Genomic DNA, 19,556 nt, shown 5'->3' with positions numbered 1-19,556 from the left:
CTTTGCTATATTAGTCAGGCTCCATGACCTAGTTTAACATAAAATGTGCTACTTTATATTAAAAATCATTTAACTGAACTGTATACAATTACCGACTTCCTGAAAATGCATTCTGCTGAATGCCTCAAAAAGACTAGATTTAGAAATATGGTGGATAAAATGGAGGTTCCCAGACAACCAGCGTTCCTTGCCTTTGATACTAGATTGTCCAAAATCCGTATCACACTCAGGTATTTGGGTATTTGTTGATGTTTTAGGATTCCCCCCACGCATGTAGAAATACAATGAAACAATATATTATGCTTATTATGCTCCAGGTGATGAAGGAGGCCTGCAAATATTAATGAAAAATGTAATTTGGGCTACAATTGTATCAGTAAATACAACAATGGGAGACAATTTGGGACAGCTGTTGAATCAGTCGCATAATTCTATTTCCCATTGTTCTGATAAAACTGGAAGCTAGACATTAGCTGGTCTCTCAGGGCCACTGGGAACTTCAAGAATTGGCGCCCATATAAACTAGGTCAATGCACAGTTGTAGCCATAATAAACATGGGGGCATCCCGTAATACAAGGCCTTGGATAGAATAACCACGTTTGATCAGTTGTCCGTGAAAAGACAATTTCAAGTATTCCTGTATTGTTAGAATTCTAATGTACTCACTAAGAAAAGGGTCGGAACTCAAAGTGCACATTTAGTATATTAATTTCTAAGTGTAAAATCGAGATCAAAAGAACAGTGGGTATATCAAAAGTGTTAGTAATTGATCCATGTCCAGAGCACACAGCGATAGAAAGGGTGTGCACACGTGACTGGACCACGCTGAACAGCAAACATCAAAGTTGTGAAGTCGTCAATGAGGCCAGTAGCCCAATAGCATTGAAAAACATTAGCAATTTAATTAACAAACGAGTGTGACGTTCCAATCTAGCTTCAAGCAAAGTATAAACAAAAGGCTACTCGAGTGCTTTCTTGGCATTTAAGGGTGACAGAGCAAGTCGTTTGCTTTTATAATTGTCTAAAAACTGCTAGAAAATACCGGACTCGTGTTTAATCCCTCTCACTCATCTCTAATAGTACACATACTCTTCAAAGAGCTCATCTTCTTAGTAAAGGTAGGCGTTATTGAGGGGGTGTCGGTGTCATTGTGTGTCAAGTATAGACCAATCAGTCACCCCAGCCAACACACATCAACCTTCATAAGCATTGTAAAGCAGATATTTCCATCTTCCTGAGCAACGTGTCACATTAGTTGCTTATGTTGTATGAGTGATGGGAAGGTAAGGCTTCCCAAGATTTGTGGCAGCACGTCTCATCAGAGACCTGATAGAGGGTATTTTGGAGTCTATCCATTCCAAGAATGAAAGGTAAGTTTTCAATCCACTCCACTACCTCGGTGGTTTACATGATTCATACTATGCGCTTATGTGGGAAGCTTTCACTGTGACGATTTGCAGCACACACGGATTGTCAGCCAGACATTTGGTTGCCAGCATCATCTGCCCAGTACATAATAGCCCATTACATCTGATGCCGCAAGAGGGACACGCATGCAGTAATGGAGAGTTTCGCTTTGGATTGGCCTTCTCTTCCTGTAAGCTCTCTTGTATTTCCAGATGTCTTGTGTCCATATGTTTGCCAGGAAGGGTTCAATGTTAATGAATTTCACATTTAACTGCACGTTGTTAGTGTAGAGATGCAGATTCTGACCTATGAAAACTACCCCTGCTATTGATACATCTCCCTAATGGAGAATAAACCACTGTACGCTTACGTTAAAATGGCACAGAGCTGTAACGGTAAGGGAAAACCTTTCAACATAGGTTAAAATGTTAGCTAAGGTGCGCGGGTGGTTAAAAGGCTCTGAAGAGGTGGTGCGCAACACAGATTCACACATACATGCACATATGAAGAGACTCGGAGGGGTACTGCTTGTCTGAGTCAGCCTGGCTTCTGTGCAATGGTGGTACCATGATAAATAGGACTAAGATTCAATTGGAAATCCAAATAGAAATATGCTCTTTCTTTCTGGCTGAGGTTTAAAATCTGTAGTGCTTAATGTGTTTATACAAAGGATAACGTGTGACTCTTTACACATTTGTTGCACTTGTAACATTGAGAATATTTTCCTGAGTCAGCATTTAAGAGATAGCTGCCCCACTGCCTCCCTGCTGGGTGAATTAATTGCTCAGATGCCCCATCTCGCAGATCACAGCCTCCTGAAAACAATGGGCTTATCCTGAAGAAACTGGATTTCTCCAGGCAGGAGATCAAGGGGGATGACATGTCCAATAGTTGATTAGAAGCACTTCAGGCTCAGGCTGTCACAAAGGGTTATTTTGGAGTTTAGATTAAAGAAACCACCCCTAGGTGGGTGGAGTTTAGCTTTGATGGATAGCTGAGTCCCAGTTTTCCTTCACATCACCCTGTCGGTCCTTCCAAGAATTCTGTGAAGGGGATTGGGCAGCCGATTGGCTATCGCCAAACGTGCCAGGTAAGCATGGAGGGTTCATGTAGCATTTCTGGATTGGGTAGGGACTTCCACATTATAAAACTTTCAACCTCCTTTTTTAAACCTCTTCACATTTTACCCTGTCTGAAGTGTGGTGGATCCTTTCTATCCATAGGTCCTCCCCTTTTTCGTGGATCAGTGGAGGGTGGAATGGTTGAGGACCATAAAGGAAGGGTATCCATTTAGAGTTCTATAGATTGTGGATACCACAAAACTTGAAGTTGGGGAGAAGTGGAAAGAATGCTCCTGTTGTTTGGAGTTGCCACCCAAAGCAAAACACAGGAATCGATGTCTGTTTGGCCCACTGGGATCTGAGTTATCTTAAAAAGAAGTTGTCACACAAATGTGGTATCACTAAATTCCGATGTGGATCATTTGAACACCTCAGTGGAGCCTCCGGCGAGTTGGAACACCTAGATGACCACTTACATATTGTGCAATATTCTATTTATATCCCATTAGAAGAGTTTGAGGAAACAAATCTACCCCACCTAGGGGCCACTGGTCCTCAGCAAATTAGCCCTAAGAGAAGCGGTTGACTCCACGGGCATGACAAGTACTACTGTACTCACTTTCCTCATACCCACGCTCAAGGGTGATTGGTGAGAGTGTGGTATTCCTCCACTACAACACATGAAGAGTGCCTGGCAAAAGGGAGGGCCATTGGACCATGTGACTTGGAATTTGCTGGATGGTCTAGGAGAAGAGGCCCTTGCATTACCCATAAAGGGACAGGAACACTCTGCTTGAAATAAATCAACATTTATGGGCACACCAAAAATCTCAAAAAGTGGGAATAAAGGCAAAGAAAATCTTCAGCAGTCCACAACCACCTCAAAGTGAGACAATGGGCCTGGAAGACTGACCCATGTGCCCTAAAAACATCATAATGTACCTTGTGGTGCCCCAGAGGAGCAGGGGCTTGACCAAAAATGATTCTGTTCTTCTTGAGGTTTCCAAGAGCAGCTGCAGATGCCTATAACTGTCCCTCACAATTCCCACTACAATGCATGGATATTGTGGCAACCTAATGCTCCGAAAGTGTTATAGTAGTGAACTAAGGAGAAGTTATGGTCTGAGTCAAGCTCTCCCATCTTTCACTTTGTTCCGTGCACTGGAACCCCATGGTACCTATTGCACTCTTTCATTCATGAGATATTCCCAAAGAAAAGAGAAATCAAGGGGCATATTTATAAGGTGCTTGCATCATGTTTGCGCCACACAGTGTGGTACATGTGTGACGCAAACCCGAAAAACAATTTGTGAAGCCACTCAAGGCCACTTTGCATGGCCCTGAGTGGCTTCATAAATCTTGAGCAAAGCAACGCAGCGCAAATCACTGTGTAGCATTACTCTGTCCTGGTAAGATGTTCCATGGGCATTATCCATGGACATTACGTGGGTGTTCCCACCCAACGCCCGTGGAATCTGATGCACTCCCAGATTGACCAGAACTGGTAAACCTGAGAATGTGCTTAAATGCTATGATTTCCAGGGAAGGCGTAACAAGGATAAATATCTTTATTTCTCCTCCTGACGTACTCTTTCTAAATGTGCTGCACTCTGCAACACACATGGATATAGGAATATCCCTCAGGGGATTGTTTTTTTTTTGCAGGAAGGTACCCTTTTCTGCATAAAAACAATCCTGTATGCAACAGAGGCACCCTTCGACCACTGTGCAAGGGTGCCCTCACTGGTGTTAGGCAGTCAAAAGGGTTAACCAGTGGAAAAGGCAGAAAAGCACCATATTGACAGATACAACACATTCCTGCCCTTTCCCTGTCTTGCAGTGTAGTGCAGCAAAGTGACTTGCTGTGCTGCACTGCATGTGTTTTTCATTATTATGCCCCTTAGTATGGATTAGAGTTTTTTTCACAAATGTGATTAAGTCTGAGGTTAGGTCCAGTGAGAAACATTGAATTGTTACATCCTTTCCGCCCTAACCGTACTTGTGAGCATATCATACCTTTACTATGACAATTATAACTACCACATAAGAGTGTAGTGTAGGTTTCCCTGCCTTATAGCTTAGATTGTTGTCAGCCAGGAGGTAAATCCAGTTGTTTAGAAGCCAACTTCAATGAGGGGCCAGTGGAAGTAGAGATTTTCAAGCAAAATGTTGCAATATTATGCACCTGATATGTGGCTGCATTTTAAAGATGTTTTAAAGTTACAATCTGATTTATAGGGGTCTAGTATAATTAATATATTTAATCTAATCTAGATTCTATATTCATTCTTTGTTGCCAAATCAGTACTTCGAAATCAGCGTTTAACACAAGATGTCGTATGCCTTATTTTTTTGACAAGAAAGTGATCATTCTATACAGAAAATGATATGGACTGTGGTTGAAACTGCAGAACTTTGTCGTGGCATTTTAGCTTAAGTAATGTGTATAGTTTTTGTGTGTAAAACTAGCCTGTTATCCAGTATTTGCACTTTCTTGTCCTTATTTGGCGAACTGTGATGCCCAAGTTACGCTATACAAGGCTCCAACATTTCCATATGTAAGTATAGGTGTACAGGGGACACACTGCCAATTGTTATCAAAATGTGTTGTATGTTTCTATTGCTCTAGAGGCACTGTTTGCTATAGGGAGTAGAAGACAATCTAAGAGAAGCTCGCGTGATCTATAAGAAAAATTGTGATTATATGGGAAAATATCAAAGGTTTGAACTGGATAACAGAAACTAATGGGAAGCACAATTAAATAAGCTCTAGCTATTTGACCGGTTTCAAGGACATGAAAGAGTTTGAATGGTACTCATCGAAGATGCTACCACTTCTAATGACTTAAGGGACAACTTGAACTTATATTTCAAATAAAAATAAATACAAGTGTCCTAATGTGACATGGCCATTAAATAATTGTATTAAAATATTACAGTGTTAAAAGACTAGTAGCATTAAATATGTCCTTCTCCAATAAATAATTTATTGAAAAAGCACACTTGGTGGAAAGATTTTGTAAGTTTGCTTAATAGCTAAATATTTCACACTACCTTATTTTCTCTTTACAGATTTGCTGTGACTCTAAGCATGTACTAAGTGCAACAGAAGAACTGGAATGGAAAGAGAAAGATAGCAGAGAGACAATGGTTGATTACATTATTCAGTCACGGATCATCAGTCCTATGCGTCTCTTTGCTAAAAAGTCATCCGTGCCAAAGAATGGACAAATGCCATATTTTGACAGAATAGACAATTTCTGGGATTGGCTTTCCAATATCACTGATGCACAGGAATCTCTAGTACGAACTAAGCGCAGACCAATAGTAAAAACAGGGAAATTTAAGAAAATGTTTGGATGGGGAGATTTTCATTCAAATATAAAAACAGTGAAACTGAACCTCCTCATAACAGGGAAAATTGTTGATCACGGAAATGGGACTTTTAGTGTTTATTTTCGCCACAACTCTACAGGACTTGGGAATGTGTCTGTCAGTTTGGTGCCTCCGTCAAAAGTGGTGGAGTTTGAAGTCTCGGCTCAGTCCACACAGGAGACCAAGGATTCCAAGTCCTTCAACTGTCGCATTGAGTATGAGAAAACAGATCGAGCAAAGAAGACAGCTTTGTGCAACTTTGATCCTTCAAAGGTTTGCTACCAAGAGCAAACACAGAGTCATGTCTCGTGGTTATGTTCAAAACCGTTTAAGGTCATCTGCATATATATTGCTTTCTTCAGTGTTGATTACAAACTTGTGCAAAAGGTTTGCCCTGATTACAATTACCACAGTGAGACACCATATTTGTCTTCGGGATGAAAATTCAGAGTATGGAGGACACATTCTATACAGCTTGCAGACACAGGGACCTAGAAATGACGGAGATTAATACAATTTAAATGCTTCCTATATTGTCTGCAAACGACAATGCTTCAGTATCAGGATATGAAATACATGTGTGGCTGTAATAGTGTTGTGTGGTAAATATTTTACTATGTGTGCAATTCCATTTAGAAAAGTAACACCTGGGTGTTGGGTAATTGTTTATCAATACTTTCCTTATCATATGATATTTTTAAGTGACTAGGAAGTACATATATATGCTAAATTAAAAAAGTGTTCCCTGAAATACACTATTTGAATAAAGTGCGTAAGTGAGAATTGTTTGCAGGCAGTGTGCTTGGTAAACAATCTTGGTGATCTAATATAAAAATAAAAAAAATACAGTCATTACCCAAAACATAGTTAGAAAATAAATTTGTTCCAGATTCCTACTAAATGGCTGTTTTTCGTGTACTGGTTGAAATAGTGTACGTTTTCAAAGCGCTCAAGGATATTTTTTACTTGTGAAATATTTGGAAATTGAGAAAGTGCCCAAATACTTATAACTGTGTTTAAAGCGTATTTACATTAGAGTTGTCATTACTAACTGTTGTTTTTGCTATAATTTTACTTTATAATCATTAAGCTGAAATAACTTGTACACAGATATTATTTGATGTATGAACATGAAAAGTATATTTTGAGGACCTGTTTGACTTCATTGTTTGGCGATTATTCCGTCCAGGGGATTTTCTAGTTGCCTGTGACCAGACTATTATAAAATAATGCATATCGCTCACTACAACGCAGAAATAAATAGCTACGTACTCATGTTCCATATGCCATGAGCACTGATGCAGTGAGGCAGCCGATATTCAGAAAATTCAGATGCGTAATCATTTATTTTTGTGAAATGTTAAATGTAACAGTTTCTGATTCCAAATGTCTTTGTTCCATTGTTTTACAGATTTTTAAGGTAGGGGAAATGGTGTGTTTTCAGGTAAAATAATTAAATGTGCATACTACATTCCAAACGCACCAGACTGAATGAATTTTCAAACAGTATTAGTGTCACAGCGCATTAGTGGCTTTTTGCCTCAGGGCAACATGCTTCTAGAAATTGACGTCTGGATACAACACTAGAAGCCAAAAAGGTATATCAATGCATACATGCATAAGTACGGAACATGAATAATTTAGTAAGTGGTAGATATTCTATAACAAGGAGTCCGCTAATTTTTGTATTTTTTGGCATTACTCTATAAATGTTTAATTGTCATAGCTCTCTTGGAAGAAGTATAGAAGCACTTTACAAGACAAGTGAAAGATGCATGCCCTGACATAATGTACGCACACATTTGATTTTCAGAAGCTCCAGGTGAAACCATATCAGATATTTCTTACTGATTCATTAATTATTTCAGATATGAATGTGAAAATGATGTTTCATTTGGAATCTTTTTTAATAGGTAAATTTACAATTAGCACAAACAGAACAAGTTGTTTATTGCGTGAGACGTTTTGTGTTTCACACATTTCAAAGGAAAATGTGTCTAAGTGTTAATGATTTGTTTAACTTGACACATCGCTTCAAGGTGAATGAAGTCTAGTTAGAAACAAGCATTCACCTGACAAAATAGGTCAGCACTGAGAAGGAATACTTCTAAGTGGGCATCCATCAAAGCAAAATAAGTCTAAAAGGGCCTGTTCATACCACGTTTTCATGTTAACCACTAAATAAGTAAAATAGTTCAATTTACTCTCATTATCTGTAAATTTATCTTACGTGGATATCATGAAATTCTGCAATGGATCTAGCTCCCCTGGCCTTATGTTAGAACCCCAAGGATTAAAGTAATGTTCAATTTTCCAAAAAGGAACTATACAGCAGCAACAGCTTCTGCAAGAATAAAAAATACAATAATAACGAAGCAATGTAAAATGTTTATCGTAGGCACAGGATTAGTGAGGCTGCACATTTTGTTGAAGAAATCCTGCAAAAGACCCCTTTGATCAATAGGATAGTAATCTGATTATAAACACACACTATACGGGACCAAAATGAAAAGGACTGATGCTCAGTGAGATCAGATTGGGTGGGAGGCAACGTGACAATAAAGTGGAAATAAACAGCAACCAGTGTCGTTTGAAAAAAGTATGAACAGATTAGAAGAAAACATGTTTAAATAGCAACAGTGTCACTGAAAGAACTGTGGTATTGTTACTCGATGTCTTATTTAAGGATTTTGCATGCTATGGTCCATGCATTGCACGCATGGAGTGGTTAATGGCACTTTTTAAGGATCACATAAGATACATTTTCATGCAATTAATGCAAATGAGAGTCATTTACTTCATGGATGTTTATCGTAAAACATCTAGTTCCTCATTTACAAGAATCTGACTCATCGGCTCCAATGCGTCACATTTGTTGCACGGCCCTGCGCCCCCCTAACAACACCATGGTAGTGCTGCATTTATGAAACAGCACTCCATGATGCACATTTTGACAGATGGGTCAGAAATTCTAATGCTTCTGTGGTACTAAAGTGACGCATTGCTGGACTACCATAAAAAAAATGCTGCTACTCCAGCAATGCAAAGACACCCCCATAGGAAAAAGCCCAGTATCACTTTTACGCCTGCTCTGAGCAGGTGTTAAAAAATTTATCTTGTGAAGGCACAGAACGATGCAGTGAAATCTTGTACATTTCACTGTGGCAGTTCTGCATGGCTTTTAATGGGGGAACACCTACCTTGCATACATTATACCTGACACAGGTATAACGTGGGGCAAAGCTTTACAAACTGGTGCAATGTTCCCATTGCACCAGGCTGTAAATGTGGCACACTGTAGAGCAGAGGTCTTCAAACTGTGAGGCGGGCCCCCCTAGGGGGGCCTCAAGTGCTCCCAGGGGGGGAGCCAAACTCTGGCCAAAAGAAGCATTATACCGATAACAGGCCTTTGTTTTAAACAAAAGCATGTTATTGCATTTTTAAAAAGGTAACAGCACCTAACTGCAATGTTTAAATAGGTCTGGACACATTTAAACATTGCCATCCTTATAAAGTATTTGTGAAAAATTCTGAGGGGGGGCCCATAGATTTTTATTTTTCAACAGGGGGGAGCGCGGCATTAAGAAGTTTGGAGACCACTGCTGTAGAGGATTGCTTAGCTCCATCACTGCATCAAAAAAATGACACAACGGTGGTGCTAGGGGCTTGTAAATAAGCCCCCTAGTGTAGGATTTCTCCTTCTACACATGTTGACACCTCTGCTGCGTAGACTCAGGTGTCTGCCAGTGGCAACTTGTATGTGGGTGGGGTGGGGGTTGTTCACAGAACTTGTCTATTTGGCTGATTTAAAGTCATCCAGTGATTTTATTTAAGTTTCATAAATTTGACAAAATTACATGTTAGAAAACTAGGCTCTCATAACTATCAGGATACACTGTTCTTAGTACAAAAATACTAATGACAAGTAAAAAGAAAGAAAAAGTCATCCACGATGTATTAAAAATATACATTTTGTCACAGTAATAGTAAAAGGCAGATTAATATGTAGTGGAGCCTTGTAAATCAAATATGTCTGTATCACAATGACATTACCTAAACCACGTTATCCCGAATTACATGTGAGCCTGGTCAGGGTGAATTAATTAACGCATCTAGCAAAATTTAACAACCTGTGGTTCAGAACTCATCAGGTGCGATGATTGTGGCAAATTACAAGTGTTGTCCTTCCAAGTGCGGCACAAAATGCTAATGTTCGTGATATCTGTACTAAAATTCACATGCCCCCGTATTTGCAAGGCTTGTCTCCTAGTATATTTCTGCAGGTCCGACCTGCCAGGAATGTACCTTTGGGAAAATGCAGTATTTCTGCGTTTATCATATTCAGTAATTTACAGGTGCAGTAAATTGCTCACAATTTATAATACCGATCCCTGAAATAAGAGGGTCTTGAACAGGCATCAAAACTACTCAATGCTTAATTTAAGTCGGTGGTTGCTGTGGGGGGCACCAGCACTTATTTTTGGGGGCAGGCACTTATGTCCCCGCCTCAGATATTTAACAAGTGCAAGAGCACGGATTATAAAAACAGAGGAAGAGAAAGAGGACAAAACCGTCACACAGCAGAACGCAGGGACCTGCAAGAGAGAAACAAAGGAGCAGGGTGTCTGGGGATGGAATACAGATTGCCAGCCTTGATTTGCTGCGGGCTGGCGTTTAAATGCACCAGCTGCTGGCTTCTGAGCAGAGGTTTGGGCCCCGGCATTCTTTCGTTCTGAAATTAAGCATCGGAACTACGCAGCCCACTTGTAATCATAGCCTTTTTCGTTGATATATTACATGAATCTATTTCTGCATACTTCCATATCAGCATTATTCTTTCCTTAAATGTTTGTTTCACTTTGTGAACTAGCCCGTGCTTCAACATCAGTGTAAAAATATGCGAATGATCGTAGCTGTCACGCTTCATTCTGTCGTACCAGTAATCGGAGGATTTTTTTTGTGAAGATTTTATATGTGAGTTAAAGAAAAGTCTAGAATGTTGGCAGTGGTATTTATTGCCCTGTAAAAGTTGATAACAACAAATTATGATGGCATTCTTCAAATCATGCCAGTCTGAAGCATCCCCGTGGCCGAATCTTGATTGTATCATGCAACTTTCCAACCTGTACTAGGCAAAGGGAGTTAACGTTCTCATAGCGGCATGCACTGCTCCTCCTAATAGATGATAATGCTCAGTTAATTAACCAGAACTTTCGTAAATATTAGACATAAGCACAATGGATGAATGATCCGATCTATAGTTTGAGTCTTTATTATTTAATATTATATTTTGCGCTGCAGAGCGTTATGATAGACGGCTACGTTGTATTGTGTCATATTCTACAAGTTCCATGTTTGTTTGTGTCTTCTTGCCAGACCACTGTGCATTAGTAAGTAAATCATTTTTACATGGCCATGTTATGTAAACAGCCAAACTACAAAATGTAAAAATTATTGTATGTGAAATAAAAACGTGTATATATACAATTACATTTAAATATGTTTACCTTTTTATGGAAAAAAATAATTTGCTAATTCTGTCACTCGACTGGCATATTTAATTTTAAATCAGTGTAAACATTAATTATTTAAATGCATTATATTTCATCATCAGTTTTATAAATGTTGTAAAATTCTGAGGTACTTATAAAAATAAAATAAATCCTACCCTCCCCCTTCCCTTCTTGCAATCTTGAACTTCCTTTATAACTGCATGGTTGCTGACTCAAAACTCATTTCATATGCTAATAATTCTGCAACTGTAACTAGCATAACTTAATTCTGAACACTGAACATTCTGGCTCTCCAGGCATAGCCCAGTCTGCCCTTTTCCTTTTATATGGGCTGCCGCTGTAAAGCCTAAAACTCAGCAAATCAACTCAACTGGACCCTGTCCGCGCTAATGCACCTGCCTCCAAGCAACTGCAAGCAAACACTAAAAAAACCCTGCTGCACAACATGTTCTCAAGAGATTCGAGCAACCAAATCACCAACTAGCAAAACCCCATCCCTTTAACCCTCCAACCTTAGGGACGGGGGGAGGACAAATCAAAGAGCCCCTACTTCGCTACCCAGCCACCATGTCACCCCACTAAAATGGTGGCTGGGGATACAAAATGTTGGATTATAAACCATCCATTCCTGCCACAGCCCAAATAGCCCAAACTAGCCCAAGCAGTCTCAGGACTGTTCCATTTCCCTAAAGACCCTTGGGTGTGACCTCCCAAGGTACGGCTACCTACCCAAAGCCCCATTGGGGGGAGGGAAAGCACACAAGACTGACAAAGTGCTATGTGGAAAACGCAGCTTCTTTGAAGATAGGTGCATCTAACACAAAACTAACAACCTCGCTATACAGTAATATACCTATTACACCCATCTACTCCAACCCTACCATCCTGCCTCCCCCTCATTCCTTCTTACAAATCTGAACTTCGTATTATAACTGCACGGTTGCTTACTTAAAACTCCTTTCATCTGCTAATAACTCTGCAACTGTAACTAGCATAACTTCATGCTGAACATTGAATAACCTGGCTCGTCCAGGCGTAGTCCAGTCTAACCTTTTTCTTTGATCTGGGCTGCTGCTTTAAAGCCTAAAACTCTGCAAATCAAGGCAACTGGAGCCTGTTCCATCCACCCAGAAACAGCCTATAAGGCTTTTCTGCCCCTCCCCCCAGGACTCTAATCACTAACCCTAAACAGGCTATGCAAGCAGTGCTTAATGTGCAGGAAATACAGCTCCATGCCCATTAAGGACAAATGGATACCATCTCCCCTAAAAAACATGTCATCCTCCAAACGAAGGTCAGAATGCTCTAAAGTTGTGATCCCCTTATCCCTGCAGAAACCCTTCATCTCTTTATTCATTTTCCATCTCGCCCTCTCAAAAGCCCCAGGCCTCCAGGCCCCTCGCCACACTCGGAGCAGGACAAAAGTTGTCCAAACCAAATGACAAACCGACCAAAGCCACTGAATTTCCCAGAAGTCCCTCTTCATACCCTTCAAAAGCTGGAGGCCCTTCATAGCTACTAAATAATTTTCTCCCAAATGAAGCAACAAAAGATTGGGACACTGACCACTCACCATCCACCCATTCAGCGCAGGTAACAATTCAGACTACTTCATACCCACTTTACGATGCCATTGCAAACTAAAGGTGGCTGGATCCAGTCCAGATTGCCTCCTTGGATGCCTTGCTGCACCTGTATCCTTGCCTATTTGATAAAAGAATGCCCAACCATCAAAATCGACAAGACGACACTCTGAACCAGCTACCAAAGCTGTAAAGAAATAATAAAATCAACAGCTCATCATGCCTACAACCCCCCTCTTCCATGCATACATAGCATTGAACACAGGCTGATACCCATCTCCCTGCCCTCGTGATACGCTCCCTACTCCAAACCCTCCAACCTGCTTCTGTGGCCAAACCAATACAAAATGAATAAGTGCCAAAGGCTGAAGGGTCAAGGATTTTAGTGCCCCCCCCGGAGGACAGAAAATAATTGAAAGGCTGTTACTGTTTTTGTTTTTGGTTCCCGTGCAGAAAAATAGCCTCGGAGGGTTCTCCTTGTGTTAATAAACGCCTGGCCCACATCACCGGACATAAGGTCCTGAAAGGACATGACTGAAGCTGAACGCTCACCCACCACATCTCTGATCCTTTTTTAAATTGCTAAGTCAGATCCATACCACCTTCCCCCCCAAGTGGACATCCCCCGACAGAAGACCCTGCTGCCCAGCAGTTCCAAGACCCTAAATGCACCAAAAAACATCCACACCATCAAAGTGCTAAACAAAATAACTTCCCTGCCGTCAAAACATATTGACACCAGCGTGGGCACTATTCCTGACAAAATCCTCAAATGGACCGGTCTCCTTATCATCCCCTTGTGACTCGCCTCCCTAGCCCACCCGTCAAGCATCCTGTTTCCCAGTTCGCTGGCCGGATGGGGGTACCTTCAAAGACAATACTCAGTGTTACCAAAAATAAAAGTACACCAGGCCAGAAATATCATAGAGGCAATACTCCTTCTGGAGATAAGTATTCTACACAGTATATACACTAGAGACCCAAATCAGCTAAGTAAATAGTCATAGAAAAGTGCAAACAGTAGAAAATACAATAGAATGCAATAGGCCTAGGGGCAACACAAACCATATAATAAGAAAGTGGAATGCAAATCACAAAATCCCCCCTAGGCAAGTGTAGCGTGTAGAGGGGCGTTGGGAGTGTAAGAAAACACCAAAGGTAAGTAAACAATCCCACCCCAGAGCCCAGGAAAGTAGGAGCAAATTACTGCAAGTTTCCTCTGTACATACTACAAGTCGTGATAAGAGTTATTGCCAGAACCAAGCAAGACTGCAAGCAACAAATGGTGGATTCCTGGACATGAAGACCTGTGAAGAGAGGAGATCAAGTCCAAAAGTCGCAGAAGATTCCAGGAAGAACAGGAGCCCCTGCCAACCTAGAAGATGGTGCAAAAGAGGATTCTCCGGTTAGAAGAAGTCTGCCGAAGAGCACTAAAGAAGATGGCTGCGGGTTCCTGCATGGTGCAGGAGATGTCCCACGTCGAGAAGTTGGATGCAGGTTGTTTGCGTCATTGGATTCGTCCAACAAGCCCTGGTTCAAGCAAGGTCGTGCTTTGCATCAAAATGGCGCTGCCTGGACCCAGGAGGGACCAGGGGGCCTCAACTCAGACTGAGGAGGCAGAGGGGGCACCCAACAATGGAGAGAGCCCACAGATGACCAGGCAGCACCCACGGGAGCCCCAGGACATAGGGACAAAGAAAGCGCAAATTGCGGGTGGTGCAGCACAACTAAAGAAGGTCCCACGCCGCCGGAGAACAACTCAGCAAGTTGTACGTCGCAGCATGAAGTCCTGTGGAACTGGGCTACACTGTGCACAAAGGATTCGTGGTTGAAGTGCACAGAAGCCCAAGGAGCTAGAGATGACACAGTGCAATGGGGTACTGTCGCAAACCGGGAAGTCAAGCTCTTACCTCTGCTGAAATTGGACAGCTGGACCTTAGGACAGTCTGGGTCAAAGGGGTCCGCCACCCGTGTTCCAGGGAGCATGCTCGCCGTCAGGAGAGCAGTCCCAGAGAACCGGTCGTCGTCTTGGAAGGTGCCTGCAGGAGCAGGGAAGTTACTCCGTCACTCCACGGGAGATTCCTTCAGTTCTTCTGGTGCAGGGTGAAGGCAGGGAGCCCTCAGAGCATTCACACCTTGGAAACTATTGCTGGGTGGAGCTAAAGTTGCAGAGCCACAGTAGCCTTTCTGGATACTTTGTTGCAGTTACAGCAGTTCCTGGAGCAGTCTGCAGTTGATCTGACGGTCAGAAGCTGAAGCAGAGGACGCAGAGGATTCCTGGAGGAAACTTGCAAGCTGAATCTGAAGAGAAAACCATAGGAGAGACCCTTCATAGCCCTGACAGGGGGATTGGCTACCTACCCAGGTATGCACCTATCAGGAGGGGTCTCTGATGTCACCTCCTGGCACTGGCCACTCAGAGATCTCCCCACACCTTGGAAAACAAGATGGCTAACTCCAGGGACACACTGAAGGAGCTCTGGACACCACCCCTGGGGTGGTGATGGACAGGGGAGTGGTCACTCCCCTTTCCTTTGTCCAGTTTCACACCAGAGCAGGGACTGGGGGTCCCTGAACTGGTGTGGACTGGCCTATGCAAGGAGGGCACCATCTCTGCCCTTAAAAGCATTTCCAGAGGCTCCTGGAGGCAAAACCTCCCAAAGCGTGTAACACCTATTTCCAGAGGGAGAGGGTGTAATACCCTCCTCCCAAAGGAAATGTTTTGTTCTGCCTTCCTGGGACTGAGCTGCTCAGACCCCAGGAGGGCAGAACCCTGTCTGTGAGGTGGCAGCAGCTGTAGCTACAGTGCAAGCCTCAGAGAGCTGGTTTGGCAGTACTGGGGGTCCATGGTGGAGCCCCCAGGATGCGTGGGATTGGCCCACCAATACCATATTTGGATTGGGGGACAATTCCATGATCTTAGACGCCTTACATGGCCATATTTGGAGATACCATTGTGAAGCTACATATAGGTATTGACCTATATGTAGTGCACACGTGTAATGGTACCCCCACAGTCACGAAGTCCGGGGCATTGGCCCAGGACAGCGTGGGGGCACCTTTGCTTGTTGCAAGGTTGCCCTCACACTTAGTAACTATGCACCTAGCCTTCAGTAAATGAAGATTAGACATAGGTGACTTATATGTTACTTAAGTGCAGTGAAAATGGCTGTGAAATAGTGTGTACACTATTTCACGCAGACTGCAGTAGCAGTCCTGAGAAAGGTTTGTCTGAGCTCCTTATGGGTGGCAAAAGAAATGCTGCAGCCCGTAAGGATCTCCTAGAACCCCAATGCTCTAGGTACCTGGGCACCATATACTAGGGACTTATAAGGGGGGTCCGGTGTGCCAAATGGAATTGGAATATGAAGTCACTAAATTATAGTGACTAATTTGAAAGCAGAGAGAGCATAAGCACTGATGTGCTGGTTAGCAGAACTTCAGTGACACAGTTAAGCACTACTGACAACACACACATTAGGACACAAACTAGGAGCACTGGGATCCTGACCAGCAGGATCCCAGTGAGACAGGCAAAACATACTGACAAACAGGCAGAAATTGGGGGTAACATGCAAAGAAACATGGTACTTTCCTACACCCTTCTCAATAAGTGTCAGAATGAATTTCACTACATCCTCAACCCTCTCCCAGTCCTGCTGTCTCCTGCAAGCCACACTCTGCAAATATTCCCTTCATGCTGCCAAGGAATTAATCACCAATTGCAACATCTTTTGTCCCCTATGGTCCACAAGTTTTGAGGCATCAGTACTTTCATGAGCTCCAAGTCTATGGCCAGCCAAAGGAACCACTTCCACTGCAAACAAGACAAAGCATCCAGAATGTCATTGTCCACACCAGGAATGTGCCTCACTCTGAATGCAATATCATGTCAAAGACACAACAGCACAAATGCCCTGAGCAACTTGGCCACCTGCACGTCCCTGCCTGACTGTCGATTGACTACATGTACTACTACCATAGTAATGTTAATTCTAAAAAGCACTTTCTTGTGCACCAACTCCTTCCCCCAAAGAATTACTGCCATCACCAATGGAAAGAACTCCAGGAAGGCAATTCTCTTTCCACCCCATTTTAAGTCCCATGGCCACTCCTATGTGCATCACCTGACTTGCCAGTATGGGCCAAACCATGCCCCTCCTGCTGAAAATATCTGAGCATCCGACTCCATCTCCTCCCAAGACCTCAGAGGAATTCCATTTAATACCTCTAAAAATTGGCGCCACATCCTAATGTCTTCTTTTACCCCCGCCGTCAGACGCGCATGATGATGCAGCAACTGTCCGCCAATCAAGATCAACCCTTGTTATGTACAAAAAGTATTTTCTGCTTGTACCACTCTGCAGGCAAAGTTCAAGTGCCCCAGAAAGACTTGAATATCCTGTACTGTCACCTTCTGTCTTCCCAACATGTTGTCCAGCAATGCCATCGTTACGCCGTTCTTGTTTCCCGGCAAGCGAGCTTCGATTCTCACTGAATCAATTTCAATACCCAACAAGCATTTGCAATGCAATAGGTCTCGCATTTGCGAGAGTTAGAGCTATTAGTATTGTAAATGGATAAGTAGACTTTTTTTGCCACATAAACTGGTCAACCATGCCTCCTAATTTGGTCCTTTCTTGCCACATAATACCACTGAGCAAGCAGCTCTACAAGATCATGCGTGACAAAAGCAAACTTTCAATGAGAAACAGTGAAACAAGAATTGTGAAAGATAGGGTATCATAACTGTTAGACTTGGCCTCCTTGGAGTGGTCTCCCCTAACTTTTTGCCTCTGCTTCCCAGGTTGCTTTTGTGTGCTGGACTCTGTTTTTGCTGTTTTGTTTCCTCTGGACACTTTACCACTGCTGACCAGTAGTGCAGTGCTGAAGTGTGAATGTTTCCTGTGTAAATTATATGTGTTATTGGCTTTTTCTGATTGGCATATTTGATTTACTAGTAAGTCCCTAATAAATTGCACTAGAGGTGCCTAGGGCCTGTAAATCAAATGCTACTAGTGGGCCTGCAGCACTGTTTGTGCAACCCACATGGGTAGCCCTGCAAACAAGTCTGAGACCAGCCACTGCAGTGTCTGTGAGTACAGTCTTGCACTGCCAGTTAGACTGGGCAACTGTACCCACCTGCAAGGCCTAAACCTTCTCTTTTTATACATGTAAGGCACCCCTAGGTTAGGCCCTAGGTTAGGCCCTAGGTAGACCCAGGGGCCGGGTGCAGTGTATGTTAAAGGTCGGGCATGTACTGATGTGTGTTACATGCCCTAACAGTGAAATACTGCCAAAAACTGTTGCAAGTCCCATCTCTCTCATAGATTAACATGAGGGCTGACTTTAAATAACTTTAAAGTGCAGATTCCCTTTGGGAGCAGATATAAATTTGGAGTTTAGGGTCTATGAACTCACAATTTAAAAATACATCTTTTAGTGAAGTTGTTTTTAGATTGTTAGTTTGAAAATGCCACTTATAGAAAGTAGGCATTTTCTTGCTTAAATAAACCATTCTGTGACTGTTTGTTTGTGGATTGCCTGTCTGGGTCAGCTTGGTAGTTGGGCTGTGTGTGAATCCCCTCTAGACAGTGAGACAAAGGGAGCTGAAATGTAGCCTCTATATCCTGATGAGCCATCTGTACTAGAGTGGAGGGAGGAGTGGTTACTAACACCTAAATGGGCTGTGCCTGCCCTCTCACAATGAAGTCTCCAACCCCCTGGTGTGTGTTTGGGGTCTGTCCTGGGCAAGGCAGGATCCTGTAAACAAGAGAGACTTTCCTTTGAGGTTTACCTACTTCAAAGGCAGAAAAGGGTATAAGTAGTGGACCCAAAACCTCAGACTTTAGATTTCTTTAATATTACTTCAAGAATTCAAGAATAACCTCTGCCAAGGAGAACAGCTGAAGAGCTGAGTAGAAGTGCTGCCCTGGCCTGTGACTGTGCTTTGTTGGGCTATCCTGCAGTTGCTGCTTCTGCCTGTGAAAGAGGACAGAAAACTGGACTTTGTGGTGCATTCCTGCTTGAGAAAAATCTCCAAGGGCTTGAACTGAGCTTACCTCCTGTTTTGAAGTCTCAGGGCCATCAAAGACTTCCTCTGCCAGCACCTGGACTCTCTGCTGAGACTCCTGCCCTACTATGTGGTGTTTTATCCAGTCCTTTGCCCCTTAAGTGGTGAAGTTGGCAGAACAAGGACTGAAATCCCCTGAAATTTTAGATGCACCACCTGCAACGCGGCTGAAAAACGATGCACCACCCGCTTCACTGCAAAAAATCAATGCTCCACCTGCATTGCGGCTAGAAGATGGACGCATCGTGGCTGGACAAACAACACAACTTCAACTTGTGGCTGCTGTTAACTATGCAAACCCCACGTAGCTCAGTTTTTTATCACTGTGCAGCCGTATTTTACACACATCATCGCTGGGCGTCAAATGCCAATGCAAGTCTGTGCGGATCCGAGGTGCCCGTCGAAAATTGCCACATCGCTCTCTTGCAGGAGAGAAAAACGATGTAGTGCCTACCCGACCGGAGAAGAAAACGACACACTGTCTTGCTTGCGTGTGAGAAATCGATGCATCGCTGGCTTTTTTGACGTACGCTCACCCGTGTG

The 19,556-nt window shown here is 42.7% G+C and overlaps 1 protein-coding gene across 2 annotated transcripts in view; it reads left to right on the top strand.

The window, feature by feature from the left end:
• Nucleotides 1–11,522, top strand: part of NXPH2 (neurexophilin 2) — a 429,290-nt gene extending 417,768 nt beyond the window's left edge. For both annotated transcript variants that reach the window (XM_069225081.1, XM_069225080.1), the window contains exon 3: nucleotides 5,542–11,522. In XM_069225081.1, coding sequence (XP_069081182.1) covers nucleotides 5,542–6,285 — 744 coding nt within the window. In that variant the 3' untranslated portion in view covers nucleotides 6,286–11,522. The remainder of the gene's footprint in view (nucleotides 1–5,541) is intronic.
• Nucleotides 11,523–19,556: the final 8,034 nt, after the last annotated feature.

This window comes from Pleurodeles waltl, chromosome 3_1 (assembly GCF_031143425.1).
Source record: "Pleurodeles waltl isolate 20211129_DDA chromosome 3_1, aPleWal1.hap1.20221129, whole genome shotgun sequence".
Classification (NCBI taxonomy): Eukaryota; Metazoa; Chordata; class Amphibia; order Caudata; family Salamandridae; genus Pleurodeles; species Pleurodeles waltl.
Note: the sequence above shows the minus strand (reverse complement) of the source record. Positions and strands in the feature narration are given on the sequence as shown.